This window comes from Aythya fuligula, chromosome 3, assembly GCF_009819795.1.
Source record: "Aythya fuligula isolate bAytFul2 chromosome 3, bAytFul2.pri, whole genome shotgun sequence".
Taxonomy (NCBI): domain Eukaryota; kingdom Metazoa; phylum Chordata; class Aves; order Anseriformes; family Anatidae; genus Aythya; species Aythya fuligula.
The window spans coordinates 83984556-84000780 of record NC_045561.1 but is presented as its reverse complement, the minus strand read 5'-3'; the positions used below and the strand labels follow the sequence as shown (position 1 = coordinate 84000780).

General features: G+C 46.3%; 1 protein-coding gene across 1 annotated transcript; it reads right to left on the bottom strand.

Annotated features, from left to right (window-relative positions):
- Positions 1-347: 347 nt before the first annotated feature.
- On the bottom strand, positions 348-14486 carry TNFAIP3 (TNF alpha induced protein 3). Its single transcript, XM_032185882.1, has 9 exons — positions 14460-14486; positions 11826-12138; positions 7970-8160; positions 7603-7750; positions 7217-7387; positions 6297-6477; positions 4027-4949; positions 2461-2693; positions 348-1823 (listed from the first exon to the last, which is right to left on the bottom strand). The coding sequence occupies exons 2-9, from the start codon at positions 12121-12123 to the stop codon at positions 1542-1544; spliced, it is 2427 nt and encodes an 808-aa protein (XP_032041773.1). The 5' UTR covers positions 12124-12138; positions 14460-14486; the 3' UTR covers positions 348-1541.
- Between the last annotated feature and the right edge of the window lie 1739 nt (positions 14487-16225).

The following is a 16225-nucleotide window of genomic DNA, read 5'->3' as shown; positions in this document are numbered from 1 at the left end:
TGACGTGATGAACGGTGGTCCTGGACAGAAATCCTTTGGTCAGTGGGTGGCCCATGCTCGACTGTGCTCCTTCTCATCAATACAAAATACTGAACTCAATCCTTCAATAATTTATTTCTTTATATCAGAGAATGTTTTTCAATCATAGATTTAAGTTTGCAAAGTTCAACACAGGAGTAAATATATGTAAAAAAAACCTAGATGTGCAAATTTCAAGTTGCATTGTTTGAAATAATATAAATATTTTAATAAAACTTATGTTCACATTAATGTTCACAAAATATATAAAATTTAACAGAAATAAGTCAAGAGTTATTTTAACTTTCTTTTTTAGAAACCTGTTTTTTTAATAACTAAAAAAGATTCTAAACTTGAGAAGCAAATTAGAAGAGGTTATCACCTCCAACACAGTAGCAGCAAAACAGATGCTGAAAACTTAAGAAGTATTAAAGGAGAGGAGAGAAGCAGGTATCAGGCACAACAGTATAGGTGAGTTTGCTAAGCCACTGCACAATGAGAAGTGAATGCATGAACTCCAGGAGTGAGATCTTGCTCCTGAAGTACCTTATTGCCAAGCTCCAAGCTGTAAGCATGATAACAGAATCACATTAAGGATTACAGAAGTGAGAGATTGGGAGTGGGGGGTATGAACAGCAGCATACGTATTTCTGACAATTATCATGGAAGAGAAGAAAGTTACTTTGGCTTCAGAACTGAAGCCTAAGATGTAGGGCTTCAGGGGTTTTTCAATATGTTGAAGGCAATGAGAGCAGAATTGCAGGGTTCGGTTTTCCCATCACATACATAGTTATAAAAGGTGCTTCTGTAATCATGTTATCTTTCCAGCTATCTTCAGCTGTGGAAAAGGATCTAAATGGTGGTTAAGTGTATTGAAGGAGCAGACCACTACTGGTCTTGTTCAACAGTGCAGCTTAGTTTGCCAAGGGCTCTGCAAACCCAGAACCACTCACTGTTACTGCCCTAAGCGCCTGCAGGAGCTCTAGCCTTGTTGAGCTCTGCAAGAACACAAGCAAGGAAACCAAAGCAAGTTTCTTCAGAGACCCTCTGCTTCAACTGTAAGATGCATCAGCCTGTCCTGGAAGACCTCACTCAGGAAACTTGCCTCTGACCAATATACATCAACGCGGAGTTCCCACACCTCCAACAGTAGCTGTGGCTCCTTGTCTGGGAGCAGGGGAGGTATTGTGAAAGAGGCAGAAGCAGGAAGCTCTTTGGATTCAAATGCTTCAAACTTCCCACTGGGAAGTCCAAGAATTAAATACAGCACGATAGGAGCTTATTCATGAAAGACAGCTCTGTGCAGAAAGCAACCAGCCCTTCTCAGCAGTCCTTGTATGCAGTGTTTAGAGGAATTAAATACTTATTCCCAAGAATAGGAATAAACAGGAACAAGAGCGGACAGCTTATATTCCCCCCCACAACCTCCCACTCCCGGGACTGGTAAGTGTTTTGGACATAGCACCATTTCAGTTAGGGAAGTAGCTGGCACCTCGTTCTTCTTCACCAACTCTTCCTTCCCGCTAGCCATAGATCTGTTTGAACTGGTAGCACTCGTTGCAGTAACCATTGCACTTGGTATTGCCATAGTGGTCACAAGCAGGGGCTCGGCAGCGCTGCTTCGGGGTCTCGTCTGCAGCGGGCTCCCTGGGACTCCCCAGCTGCGTGATCTGGCTGCGGCGCTGGCACTCCTGGCACAGATCCTCACTCCTGCAGGCCAGGTTGTTCCGACACGAAGCCACTGCACACTGTCTCTTCTGGCTAGTCATTGCTGCTCGCTGCAGATCTCTGCGCTGTCCTGTTCTCTAGAAACACATGAAAAACACTGTCAGTTATGCTGGCGACACGCGTGGCATTTCCATTTTCTTTCAGCTGTGCTAATGCGTTGTATATGTAACCCTGCTTCCCTCCTAGGAAGACACACACATCTTCTGAAGGGCGTGATACCAACAGCTGAGTTGGGCTTTACCAAAGATCATCATAAACACTGTCATTTCTTGGAAAAACTGTTTTTTTGTCTTTGGTAAAACTCAATTCTAGAGCCAAAACAAATCAAATGAAAAAGCCCGAAACAAACTCACGTGCTCAACGAAAAAAAGCAACATGAAACAGACTAAGTTTCTTGACATGATTGCATAGCTCTAAAGGTAAGGACAAAAATCTCTCTCCAGCCAGAAAAACAACTGTTGGTCCAATTGCTTCCAGTGAAATTGCTGGTGAAATTCCAGTCAGGCAAAGCTGAACACAGCCATGCTTACCCTAAACTGAGAACAACCTCAATGGTGCTGCTCAGTTGTAGGGAGTGAAAATCATGAGATACCTTGCACTTGTCTTCCCATGACACTTAGAAAAATTTAATGTTGCTGCATCCTGTAACATGCTTTGAGTTGTTCTCACAAGAGAAAAATCACGCTAATCAAGGTTTTCAAACTTCATACTTACTTCGGGCTGTCTCACGAGCTGTTCCTCTGTCCTTCTGGCTTCCTGAAATCGCTGGCTCTGGGCTTTAATGAAACAGTTCTGGCAGTAGCCTTCCAGCATGGTGCTACCCAGGGTGCCACAGTTGCGCTGCTGGCAGGACATGTTTTTGTGGAAGGCTGCAGCAGAGCTCCCTTGCTGACCAGCTGCTGAGGAATTCCTCTGAGATCTCCTCTGATGGCGTAGCAAAGAACTGTCTGTAATGCAAAGTAAGGACAGGGGGAGTTTGAATAAGCCCAACAGATCGGGTGACCCAAAGTGACTAAGAAAAGCTCTTCATTTTACAAAGAAAAAAAAATCTACTAGCCTCAAGCATGGATTTTGGACAACCCACAGACCCCTCAGTCCTTGCACTTTCCAGGAACTGCTCCAACAGCTGACTTGATAAAAACTTGCCCTCGGCACAGAAACTGGATTCCACTGAAATCAAGGGGAATTTCACCACTGCTTTCAGAGTATTGCCTGTGATATTCCCAACTCTTCCTTCCCTTTCACCCTCCCCTGTTACAATCACATTGGGTAACAGAACAGAGCTAAATGGGTTAACATGCCTTACATTTATTGATCTCACGAGGCAATCTTATATATTCCACAGTCGTAAGGAAAACATTTTTCCTTGTGACCAACACTGCAAAGAAGCTTTTGCAAGCTTTTCAAAATTTACACAAGCTCATAATTTAAAAGGATGTGAAAAGGGCAGTATTGGCATGTTTGTCAGCAATGAAAGAGGTGAGCATTATTTCTCTTACATATGTCTTCTGCCCTCTGTACCCAAGGACACTTTGACTGTGTAATCAACCAGAAACATGGAAGTTGAAGATTTCAAGACATGATTTACAGACAGTTACTTTATTTTTTTATGGGCTTGACATGTGCACAAATGTACTTGATACTACCAAGAAAGACTTCAAGGTACATTATAATAATATACTCCTATGTCACTACAGAATACTTATTCTGTATTATCTTGCACACATGTATTTGCACATTTTTTTTGCGCATTTTTTTGCGCATTTTTTGCATATTTGCACAAATTTTGCCTGCTTTATTTATTGAAGTGACTTCAGTAGTTACTCCAGAGTGTTATACCTGTTTTATCTTGAAATTCACACCAAGCTTTTTAAGCTTGCCTTAAAGCTTTGCCTTACAAACACCGCTGGTTTTCAGTAGTATCAATACAATACCATTTCCCCCACCAATTCCTACAACTTCTCTAGTTATTATGATGTTTAACTGGAGAAAATTCATAGCAAAACATTTGCAAAGCAGTTGAAAGGCATTAAATGCGACTCTTCACTGACTACGTTTTGCTTCCACAAAAGACTATGGGAAGCTTTACAACAGATTTCACAGAAGTCCCCCATGTTACTGCATGCCTCTTTCTGGGATAATAATGGCAAAAAACACATATTTTCCTCACGCTGCTACTTGTGCTCCACACTGTTTCTGCCAACCCCTGCTTTTTTAGGGCACAGCGTGTGCTGAGCTTTAGTTTCACAATCTGCACCACATCTGACAGAGCTCACTTACCATGGTTTTCCCTGTACTCAAAGAAACACAGTGTGCAGAAGCCCTCATTCTGAGCGGTTCCAAAGAACTTGCAGCCAGGTTTCCTGCAGAGTTTACTTCCCCTCTTCTCCTCCGGACCGTGTGGGGCAGGAGGCAGCGGTGCCGGTGCTGGCTCTTCACAGTTGTTGGGAGCCTGATGGCAAGGATGCTGAAGGAGGCTGGGCGACATCTGGGATGGGTCAGATGTAGATCTCTGGTGGCACATGGACAGAAAACCAGGGCCACCATTCGAGGAGCGCTCTGTAGTCCTTTTGAAACAAGTGCTGCACATGCCATTAAAGGTCCTGTTGGCCTTCTGCAGGCAGCCTTTACACGTGGCATAGTCTACCTGTCTCTGGTCATCCACATTGTTACAAGGAGCACGCTGTCTGGAATTGTAGCAGCGTTCGCAAAGTCCGTTGTGTTGCACGTTCAAGGTGAAGGGACAGTCTGGGGTCCTGCATTTCATGGCAGTGGTTTCGCTGTAGAGGAAGAGGCTGGGAGCAGTTGGAGGCGCGGAGCGAGGCCCTGCTACGGACTCTTTAGACATCCATCCCCCAGGTTCACAGACCTCACCGTGGGAGGAGCCCGATCCAGCTACTTTTAGTTTCTCAGGTGCTGCTTTAGGGGTCTGCTTTCTGCCTTTGGTTCCCTGTGACCTCCGCTCAAAGCACTCGTGGCAGTAGGGCTGAGTGTTCACAGACATATAGAAAGGGCAGTTTGGAGTTTCACATTTCACCTGTAAGAGGGAGAGCTGGGAGAAAGACAGATCCTGTCTGGCCCTGGGGCAGGTCTCTCTTCTAGCAGGCTCAGCGTTCTCCTGCCATTTCTTGTACTCATGCTGCACCAGTTGAAAGTAATCCTCCACAAGGTTTATTTCTTTGGGTAGGTTGCCTTCATCCAACCTGACAGACAAAAAAAAAAATATCACCGGTTGAAAAGGGCAGATGGTTGGGGGTGGAGACAAATACAGGCCACGTGGGGAGGAAATGTAGATTTAATACACATCCATATTACTCAGCTAGAAGATCCAGGATGTTAACTGTTGCTGTAAATGGAAATAATTTTAAAAGCAGGTGTTCAGTGATGTCAAATGGAGACTTTCACATCTAAAGAAATGGTCTCACAGTGCTAAATGCAGAAGTATTCTTGGAAGGATTTTCAAGGTAAGGGTTTACTGTCTATGAAAGATGTATGCAGGAAGGCTACATAATCTCTCAAATAAAAAGAAAAACCCTTCAAATTCTAAATTCCTCTGAAGACCAATGCCCAACTGAGCTGTGAGTAGTGTTTGACCACCCTCTTCACAGCCCGTGCTCAGAACAAACCTTTCCTCCCGTGGAATTGTATCGTGAAATACTGAGTCATTCTGAAATCTGCTCCTTTTTTTGCTCTATGGGCTCTGCAACTACCAGTCAAATTCTTTAAACAAACTAGGTGGCTTCAATTCAGTTGAAGCAATGCTGGAAGCCATCACAGAATCCCTACGTGACCCTGACCGCAGGGAAAACCCCACATCACAGCTTATCATGCAATAGCTCAGAGGATGAGGAGCTAGCACTGCTGGTAATACTCGAGAACCCATTGTAGCAGTGGCACTCGACAGCACAAAGATGTCACCACGGGCTGTAATGGGAGAAGTGACAGGGGATACGGGGAGTCACGGAGGGATAGGCAGGCATTGCTCTCCAGATTAAAAAAGCTGGTGAGTGCAATCAGCTGCTCCACACGTTGCTGACTGCTAACTGCCAGGGGGACAAGGGCAGGTGCCAGCTCCTCCACTGGCCACAGCTTCCTGCCTGCTGCGACGCTGCAAGAATGCAACCTTTCAAGGCATTTGTACGTTGAACACACTGCCAAGTGCAGACAAAATTACACCACTGCACTTTATGCAATTTGCCCTTGCATGAAGTGCAGGAGTTCTGCAGAACTTGTTCCTGGTTGTAACTACTTCTCAGCCACTCCCCGAGTAACGTAAATGTCACTGCAACTAGTCTGTTGGCTTTACTCTTCTAAGGTATTAGGCTCATGCTGCTAAATCCAAATCCATTTTTGCCTTTGGCTTTGAGACTGGTTCAAGCCCATACCACTTAAAACCATGTGAACGGTAACACCAATATTTTATACTGCAGAGGGCAAACGTGCACTATCATGGAAGGAAAGAAATAGTGAAGAGGCACACACACACAGACTGGCGTGGCTTCTACCACCACCTTAACCAACATAACTGAGGAAACAGGAATGACACTCACTTTGCAGCGTTAATTAGGTGAGTTGTGCCATGATCCCAGCCTTGCACTGGAATTTCTATGACTATCAAGTAGTCCTTTAGCAGCTGCTCTTTTTCCCTCTCCTCCGCATCCGTCAGAAAGTGCACGCTCAAATCCTCAAATCTGCCTCGTTCGCTGGTGACCAGAGGGACAGCCCGGATCTCTGTGTGGAAACACAAGGGGTTAGCACAGGTATTTTACCTGCCAGGAGTAACCACAAGATACAACACAACGGAGATGTCAGCACTGCTGCTGAGTTTTGGACAGACAAGAGACTGTCTGGCAAGACAAACTGGTTTCTAAACAGTGTGATTAAGAGAGGATTCAGATACATCAGTCCCAAAAATTTAGTCCCATCCTACCGCAATTTTTAATGTCCCCATTGCAATTGCCTTCTCCCTGGGGGTAGTATCATAGAGCTTAGTTTTTATAAAAAGTTTTATACTTTTTATAAGGTGATGCCTGAACCTAGAGCACTGTTATCCATTTGGATGAGATACATTAAAAATGGCAAAGCATGTATCTCACTGCCCCTGCTAGGCAGCTGCACACTGCTGTGAGACTGTGTTGTTTGAAGCTACTTTTACGGTGGAACATGGAAAGGAGGCCAGCACACAGCGAGACAGAGGCACACAGCGAAGCAGAGGCCACCCTTTGATGCCAGCCTGGAAGCAGGTGAGCTGTGTTCCACTTTCAGCTGGCATTTTGAATACAGTTTTTAGTTTCTATTCGTGTTTACAGACACAGCTGTTTCTGCTTACATTTTAAGAACACATTCCGAAGAAGTCTTTTACATTAACTTTTAAAATGCAAATATTAGCCAAATTATATTTTAAATGCTGCGTCAGCATAAAAGTACTGAAGAGGCTATGCAATTAGTAGACGAAGTACTTGAAAAATACCTGGGCCACTGTCCTTCAGTGTCACTAGAGGTGTAAAATGCATATTGTCGTAGCCAAGCACAATTGGATATCTGTAGCATTCTTCTGCTGGCCAAAGGAGTGGCAGGTAAACACCGCCAACGTTCAAAGGAGCAAAACTGGAGCCTGACTCTAAGCTTCTCACCACTTTATCTGCACAAGGAAGAAGGAAAAAATCTGTTAAGCACAAGTATGTATGTGCTATAGGTAACAGAAAAGCATTCTGGGTGTTTTAGAACAATTGCTGAAACTCCCAGTTCTGAAATACACCTACCTAAAAACAACAATTAGCAAAATCAGATCACTAACACAGACTGAGCACAGACTGAGACGACCCTTCATGTGAGATGACTTGCTGGGCAACTCACCTGCGAGGACAATGATTGGTCTTCTGAGGATGTTAGCGAGGATGAAGATGTGGATTTCTTCCAGCGCGTTATAAGGAAGCCTGTTTCGAGCCCCAGATGTTTCTGGAGAGGTCATTTCAATGAGGTATTCCCACTCCTCCTCCCAGTTCTGAGGAAAGAAACATCCGTCAGCAACGGTTTAAAGACACGGAGGTCAGGAACCAACTGCAGCACTCAAAATATGCACGTTTTCCCATTTCCTCCAAAGGAACAGCATTTCCTCTCTCCACAAACAGCGGGATCCGTGGAGCCAAAGACTCAAAGAAAATCAGCAAGGCAACCCTGAGAAGCATTCAGCAAACTGCACAGTTCCCTCAGGCCGCCTTACCCGGGTGTCATAGCGGAGTCCTGTCTCTACAAACTCCTGGGACTTTATAGCCTCCCGCTGCCAGCGCAGCTTGAAGTTCCGCGTATCAATCTCCCGGAGGGCGCTAAACAGCGTTTTTCTTAAGACGAGGTCAATATCTTCAATACCCCACATGTACTGAGATGCAGCATGCATGAGGCAATTTCCATCACCTGAAAGAAAAAGGAAAGAGTACGTTGATTTTACATGGCTGCTTAAATAAAACCCCACCAACAAGAAGGATGTGGAATTAATTACGCAGCACATCCACATATTCCACGTGCACTTTTCACTAAGCCTCTGCCAGAGGGCTTTTCACAGGAAGACGGCAGCTGTGAGTGCTCTGCCCAAGGGAAGAAAACAAGTTGTCCCCTCTCTGCTTCTTGTCCCTGCACTGGCTGGTGAACTGTACTCAGCAGCAGTGGGAAACCTGCCCCCTATCTATCTTACTTACCTGCTCCTTATTTATCTTACTAACTTGGACTGATCTCCTGAACTGAATTCTGGGGTTGCCTGCAGATGTCAAGCAGTTGCAACGGCTTTTAAACACAACCAAGTCATCATAAAAGTTCAAAAGAATGTGTAAGTCTCCCTCACCAGTGTTTAAACAAATGCACACCTGATGGCACAGGGTTGAGAAAATGAAAAACAAAAATAATATCCTATAGTAACACCTCCCCTGACGAGCACTGCATAGGAAAGCTTGGCATTTGTCTTTGCATGGAGGAATTATAATGAATTACAATGACCTATTCTTCCCTTTCTGTACCTATTTCATTTATGTAAAGCAACTGTAGGAACACCTCTTGCCTTCCTCTCAGAGCTGATAGCTGTCTGTATGCTGTGCTGTTGTAAATTCCATGTAGAGATTTGCTTTTCTAAAGCACAAAATTAAAATTAGCTAAATGAAAAGCATAATGATTTGCTTCTCATTTCGACTACTCCTTCCATTGAAGGAATCCTCTTTATATGTAGGAAGAAAAGCAGAGTTCTGCAGTTTCACAGGGAAGAAACTGAGAATCTGAATAGGTAATAAACTTAATTGAAAGGTGTGACAAAGTATGCCTATGGCTCCCTTTCAAATTCTACCTCTATCCACCCTCTTCAAAAGCCTTTATGAAAGGGAAATAGCAAGAACCATTACTGTCCTGTTCTCAGATTCAAAACTAGGCCTGACGTTTAATACAGTGGTAAACAGATTCACTGAAAATTAAGAAACCATATTAATTTCCTTGGAAGAGAGGACATCAACCATGATAAACCTGCTAGATTTTTCTTGGGATGGGGAGAGAAGATAAAAAAAAGAAAAAAAAAAAGGAAAGACTCTACTGCCCAGACTTAAAACCATGTATTAGGCTACATGCATTATGAGCTCAAGTAAATTGTTTGTGAACACTTCGCTATTTTTTCTGTGAAACTGCAGAGAAAAACCTACAACAGACACCAGATCCTGAATAAGTATCATTTGCAAACATGCTTAACATTTTATAAATTGTTATGGTCTCACTGCATATCAGGTTCCTACCACTGACTTCTGGTTTCTGAATGGAGTCTTGCAAAGCAGACTGTGTCTGCAGACTGTGTACTCGAGCTCAAAAAACATCAGGGAAGAGCATATAATATTGAAAACCTGACTGGGTTTCCTTCTGAACAAGAGAGATGACATATTAATCCCGTTAAAATTTTCCCTTTGCAAAATCTAGAGCAAAGATAAGATTTTTTTTTTTTTTCTTCTTCTCTCAGAGCTGACTTTCAGTTCTTTATTGAGAAGCAGCGCCCAAAATTCCTTACGCAGCACTTGGAATTCCCCGGCGCCGTTTGACTAGCAGTTGAGCAACACTTGTACTTTTTGTTCTGCTGCGCGCACGGCTGCACAGCGAAGCCTCCCTCGGACTTTCCCGGGGGGTGTGGTTGGGCGAGCTGGAATGAATGCCTATTCATTATACAAGTGAAATCGCTACAGCCAATAGATGATGGGATTTTAAATTATTTTTTTTTTCGAAAGTTTCAATTTTTATACCTCCTACCGCCCGCTTTCTATCCACCATTCACATGCCTGCAAGTAAGCGTGCAGTGATTCTTCTTGTGAGAAGAGAAATGACACCACCAACTCGTGTACATATTAGGTAAAACACACATTAAAAGGTCCCATAAGGATCTCTTTAATTTGAACAATATGAACAACTAAAGCCTTCATTAAAAGACGTGGATTTTTCTGAAGAAAGCCCATCTCTGAAGGAACTAATACTCCTCCCACATCTGTGGGTTAAGCAGTCAAATGCTTTTAAAATTTTCTTCATGCCATGTGGGAGGAAAAAAAAAACAAAACACCATAGTTTTTCCACTCGTTTGAATAACATAATTTTCTGGGCTCGTACAGGGCTTCTCCAGGCTTCTCTCAGCCATCCTCTCCTTCAGCCCAGTCTGCCTTCTCCCTCCTGCAGAGCTGCAGCAACTTTGCATAAACCACAGGTTCCCAAAGCCACTCCTCCTGCGCAAGCACTTGATGACCTTACAGCACCAGACGGAAGCCAAGTGCAATGCACTGGCTGCACGGGGAGTGGGGGGAACACCAACTAACCCCTTTTGCTCTGCCATCCCTAATATTTCAGCATCCTGTATACTGGTGCACCTACTCGCGGATAGGACCCAGGTCCATAAATTGTTCCCAGTTATAACACTGGTCTAGAGTCACAACACAAGGCACCTGTTCACTGAACATTGTGTTTGCAGCAGTAAGGGAAGCTTTGACCCCTGCAGAATTATTAACATCAGATGCAGGACTCCAAAGCCTATGCCGTGGGCATAAATTACACAAATTACACATAAATTACACTGTCCATTTTTATAGTAGGTCTGTTAGAGTGCATCTCTTGCAGTGAAGTTTTGAAGACACAACACTTGGAGTGATGTCACCCTCCTGGTACCTGCAAAGCACTGCCTGCAACTCTCGTCCTCTGGAAGTCCAAGGTTACCCAGTCTTCACGGACAGACTAATTACAACCACAGGAATTTCATGCAAAAGCAGAAGCTGCCCACAAAAGCCCACCAAAAGGTCAGTGTTTCAATTACAGTGACAGAAGGGTACATTTGGATCAGGCTCTTTAAGTAAGGTCACAGCAGTTGCATCTGCATGGTGGTTGTTTTCATGGGTTTTGTAAAATACAATTGTGTGCAAACAGGAAAGAAAAGACTGTGGTCTAGGAACACACGGACAATGTATATATAAACAGAGAGGAAAATAAGCTTCCTAAGAGCATAATGTACTGACTTGAACTAGGCTGAGGGTCCACCACACCCAGTGTCATCTGCTCCTTGAGCAAGGAATATATATTTCCCATAATCTTGGTGTCCTCAGCGTCCCAGTCTACCTTCCCATTTGAGGCATTGCTATGCTGTAGGGAATCCTGAGTCCAAGCTTGGAGTTGCATGACCATAAGTCATAGCCATTACCAAATCTTTCCTGCACCGAACGTGAAATGCCCAGCAGTTCTCAAAGTCATGTGCAAAGTTTTCCTGCTTGACAACATGGGCTCTTGCACCCCGCTAAGAAATCGCTGCACTCGCGCTACTTCATTTACAGCGCCTGACACAATACACATAAAGTAATGCTAACGTGAAGTTCTCTGACCAGCAGTGACCCTTAAAATAAAAGGGCATCACACATTTCCTTGCCCTGAGGGAAGGCAAGAGCTCGCAGAGCCCACCGGGCAGCCAAGCCCACCACCAGCAAGGTCAGCATGTTCTCATGGGCACCGATATTACAGCTGGGTCATCACCAGACCTTGCCTTCCAGTCACAACTGGCATTTCAACACAAAGACCTGCTCACAACTTACCATTAGTCTTCAAAGGCACAAGTCTCCTGACTTCCATGCACCAGTTCAGCTTCCTCTGGCGCTCCAGTGAAGTCTGGGTGGCCTGGTCAGTCAGCGCCTTCTGAAGCATTTCCCGAAACTGAGGGCAAAACTGGCACATTCTGAACATTTCTATGGTGTATCTGTGCATAGTCCTGAAGTGGTGAATTATTCCATTGGGGGGTTTGACAAGATCTTCAGGTGTTCTCTCTCTGATCTTCACAGCTTTCAGCATATTGCTCTGATACAAAGCCTGAGGAAGGACATGTTGGCCAGCCATGTTCCCACACGAAATCTGAAACAAAAAAGAAAAGGATTTTCTTATTGACATGTTAGCATCCTTGCACTGCAGTGCTATCTATCACTTCTGCAGAGACTGAGAATGAACTTCCAGGCGCGGGATTCTGGTTGCTGCTTTGCCCAAAAAGTACACAGAATGGACGCAGTCCACTGAGGCTTACAGAGCTGATCATTTTCAAAGCTCACATCCATCATTCTGTCCACATTACTCAGATATAGCCACTGAACAGCTTATTTCACTCATTTACTGTGATCATTTACTGAAATATCGAGGAGAATTTATTCACAATGAAGGAAATTACATCACTGTTCCAAAAAAAAAAAGGCATTTAAATGAAAGCAAGGATAAAAAAAAGGCAAGATCAAGGGAAGGGAAAATTATCTTGGAAACTTGACTAATTGATAACTGCACAGTAATGCCATATGAACCCATTGAACTTTCAGCACGTTCCAAGCTCTTGTTTTGATGACATGCCAAAAAAAGCAGGTAATGACCATTTCAGCTTTCTGCAGCCCGTGCATTCTGAGAAGTGATGCCTGGGATAGTACAAAGAACCTGAATAATTAATTACACATGTGCTAGTATCCTTCCCATACTTACAGAGGCTGAAGATGGTAAATAAGGTATTAGGAGCAGGGCAAGTACTCAAGGACAGACTTATGTTACTCTTCTTGAGGCTCCTTATGTTTTGTGAGCAGTGCAGCTGCTGCACAGAGGTGCTAGTGCAGCGTGTGGGGGTGCAAAGAGCAGTGCCAGTATTACTCACCGGTAAGTCAACAGAGCTGAAAAAGCATTTCCACTTGGCTCAAAAACCCCAGCATTTTTCCACAGTGGGACAAGTAATGTTTACTGCCCTGCATCCCTTTCTTCAGTATCTCCGGCCTCATGGGTTACAGCAGGAAGAACAAAAAAAAAAAACAACCCATAACCTCAAACTATCTACAGCCCGAAATACTTATTCGGAGCACCCTAACGTTGCGGCTAGCTACAGCCAAACACGGGGACCACATTCACACATCTCCCCAGGCTCCCATGCCCTACAGCAGCTAACGCTATGAACAGTTATTTTTACAGGGAGAGACTCTCCACGCTGTCCAGGCGGATTACTTCTCTGTCTACAAACAAAGCAAAGTTTCTAGTAAGCGACAGCATCCAGCTCCAGCTCCAGCCATCCTTCCGGAGGCTGGGACGGGCTCTCAGGGCGAGGGACCTCCAGCTCCCGCTGCCAAGAGCCGCCTGCCTCCTGCAGCCTGGCCAAGAGCCAGCTGGCCGCCGCCGCCGGTGGACACCCTGTCAAACCCGAAATAGAGGCAGGTGATGGACGAGACACGGCGACGGCAGCACAGCCCTCTCTGCCCAAGCAGGGCAGCGTCATTCACGCCGTATTATTTCCTCTGCTCGTGGCAGCGCACCAGGAACAGTGCTCAGAGCTGTCATCCCACAACACGTGGGGACGCTTTCCTTTCCCTAATAAAAATGGTACATTATAAACGTTTTCCCTAAGAATAAACGAGCTGAAAATAGAAACAACATGTTTTCTCAGCCCCCCCCCCCCGGTTTCATACATACCGCTCACATAATCCTTCAGTTAAATGTACGGATGATTTAAGAAATATATAAGCAACCACGTATTAATTTTCTTCATAAACACCGCTCTGCTTTGCTCAGAGGCGAGCAGGACATCGAATCCCTTCGTTACGTAAGTAGAGTCATTGAGTCAATAGGCTGATTTTTTTTTTTTTTTTTAAAGCCAAATAAAGACTTAGCAGATGAATAAGCACTACTGACATGGCCCCCTGAATGGTTATTTCCAGCTTTAAGCAACAAAAAGTACGGCGCTTAGAGGAGCGTTCACCGGAACCGTGTGGCTCGGTGCCCTGCGCTGCAGCTCCGCTTTCCCCCCCCCGCTCCGCGCACGGAAAATATTGCCTGTGCCATCTACAGCCACCAAACAGCAACCCAGGCAAGAGCCGAGAGACCCTGGTTTGAGAAAGCGGTGCTGAAACAAAAGCCACCAGCACCCCATAACCCGGCCATACAGAGCGCGGCCAATGCAGCCCCAGCGGTGCCGCTCTGACCTTCCCAAACACGCAGGAAAACAAAACGCTGCGGGCTGCTCTGACGTCCCTGTTTATCCCCCTTGGGCTGCCTGGGGTCAGCCTATTTCGGACCCCTGAGCCCGAAATGCCCGTGCCGTGCCAATCAACAGAGGGCACAATTTCCTCGCCCGGCACCGGGCTGCCGCCAGCAGCCCCCGGAGAGCCGGGGCGAAGCCGCGGCCGCCTCCCCCCCGGCCCCGGCGGGGCAGCGCTCACCTGGGTGCCGCCGGGCTGCTGCGGGAGGTGCTGCCCCTGCGTGCTGCTCAGCAGCCGGGCCGCGGCGGGGGAAGGCAGCCGAGCCCCGCAGCCATCCACGCCCGCAGAGCCCGCGGGGCCGTGCCGGCAGCGGGACCGGGCTGCCCGGGCTGCCCGGGGTGCCCTGGCCGCTCCGCCGCCGCCTCCGCCGCCCCCTCCCCGCTGGAGCTGCAGCTGCCGCCGCCGCTGCTTCTGCCGCGGAATGAAGGGCTGAGCCCAGCCTCTTGGTGTTTTTTTTTTTTCCCCTTTCTGTTTCAGCGACCGGGCGAAATTAAAAAAAAAAAAAAAAAAAGCACAACACAACACACACCAAGAAGAAAAAAAAAAAAAAAAAACCCAGCGGGGATTTCCACCGTCAGCGCTTGGGACTTTCCGACATGTGACAACCGCAGCGCCGCCAGCCGCCCGCACCCAGCACCCAGCAGCCGCCGCCAGGGGCCGCCGCAGCGCCCCGGCGCTCCGCAGCCCGGCCCCGGCCCCATGCCCCCTGCCCGGCCCGGCCGCAGCCTGCCCCCGGTTGTGTCTCCCCCTCTCGGCCGGGCGGGCTCAGGCTCACCCTATGGGGCATGGGGAAGGCTCCGTGCCCCCCTGCCTGATGGTGGTGGCCCTACCCGGCTGCCCCATGCGGTGCTGTTCCTCCAAGCCCTCACACAAACTCAAGCCCCTCTGAGGCTACCTGTGCTCCGCCATTTTGGCTCTGTGTGTGTCAGTAGCCACTGCTGACTTCATTTTGGTTAATTAGGGGTTATCCGCTTGATACATAATCACTTAGATCCCCGTACTGGTATTTTAGGAGGTGTTAACGGGCTGTAATCCAGCCCTGCACAAGGCAAGGCCAGTGCAGGTGTGGGTCAGGACCTCAGACTAAGGCTGGTGGTAGTTTTCAGGGCAGGTTGGTAAGCTCCTGTCCACGCCTGGCAGTTTGTAGCAATCCTTGAATTTAATGCTTGCAATCTATTAATTCACACCTTCAAACAGTATCCCAAAGTCTGTGCAATGGGAAAACTAAATAAAATACAATACTTTGGGCCTGTAGGTACAACGTATGGATGTGATCTGTGGTGGAAATTGGCAGTGCCTTGCCCACAAGGCTTGAAACCTGAAGGCAGGCAGAAATAAAATACAATACAATGAAGTTTGTTGTGGTCTTACAAGACTCTACCCCTACTGATGCTGAACTCCTGCCAGTTGCTGAGCGTCCACCCTTCCCACTGATTTCAGAAGCTGGGGTTGCCCCACACCTTGAAATCGGGCCTTAAGTCCTGACTCCTGTCATAGAAAGGTGGATTTTGGAAGAGTTCCCTTGTCTCACCTCCGTTAGCACCAGCTGGCTCAGCTCATGCTCTTGTGCCACATGCTGTAGTTCTGTGACAGCATACTTTTCCTGGTGTTGAAAGACTTTGTGTAGCCTGCTGTCCTTTGTCTTTGTTAGAAAAGAAGGCAGTAACATAGCTGGAAAAATAATAATACTTTCCATTTTTATTTTTTTACCCCATTCTCTAGAGAGATTTATTACAAAAGATTTTTTTTTTTTTTTTTGCCTAGCCTCTCAGTTGCCTTGGAAGGTAGTAGTTAGGTAGGTAAGGCTCTGCACTTAAGGATTGATGGTCTGAGGGTTGACTGAGATCCAGGGAGGCTGGATGCCTGAGGGGAGAGGGCCTGAGTGATTACTTGCATAACTAGGGCAGCAGCTGGGGTGTGGTTTACCCCGAGTATGCTTCCTTCAG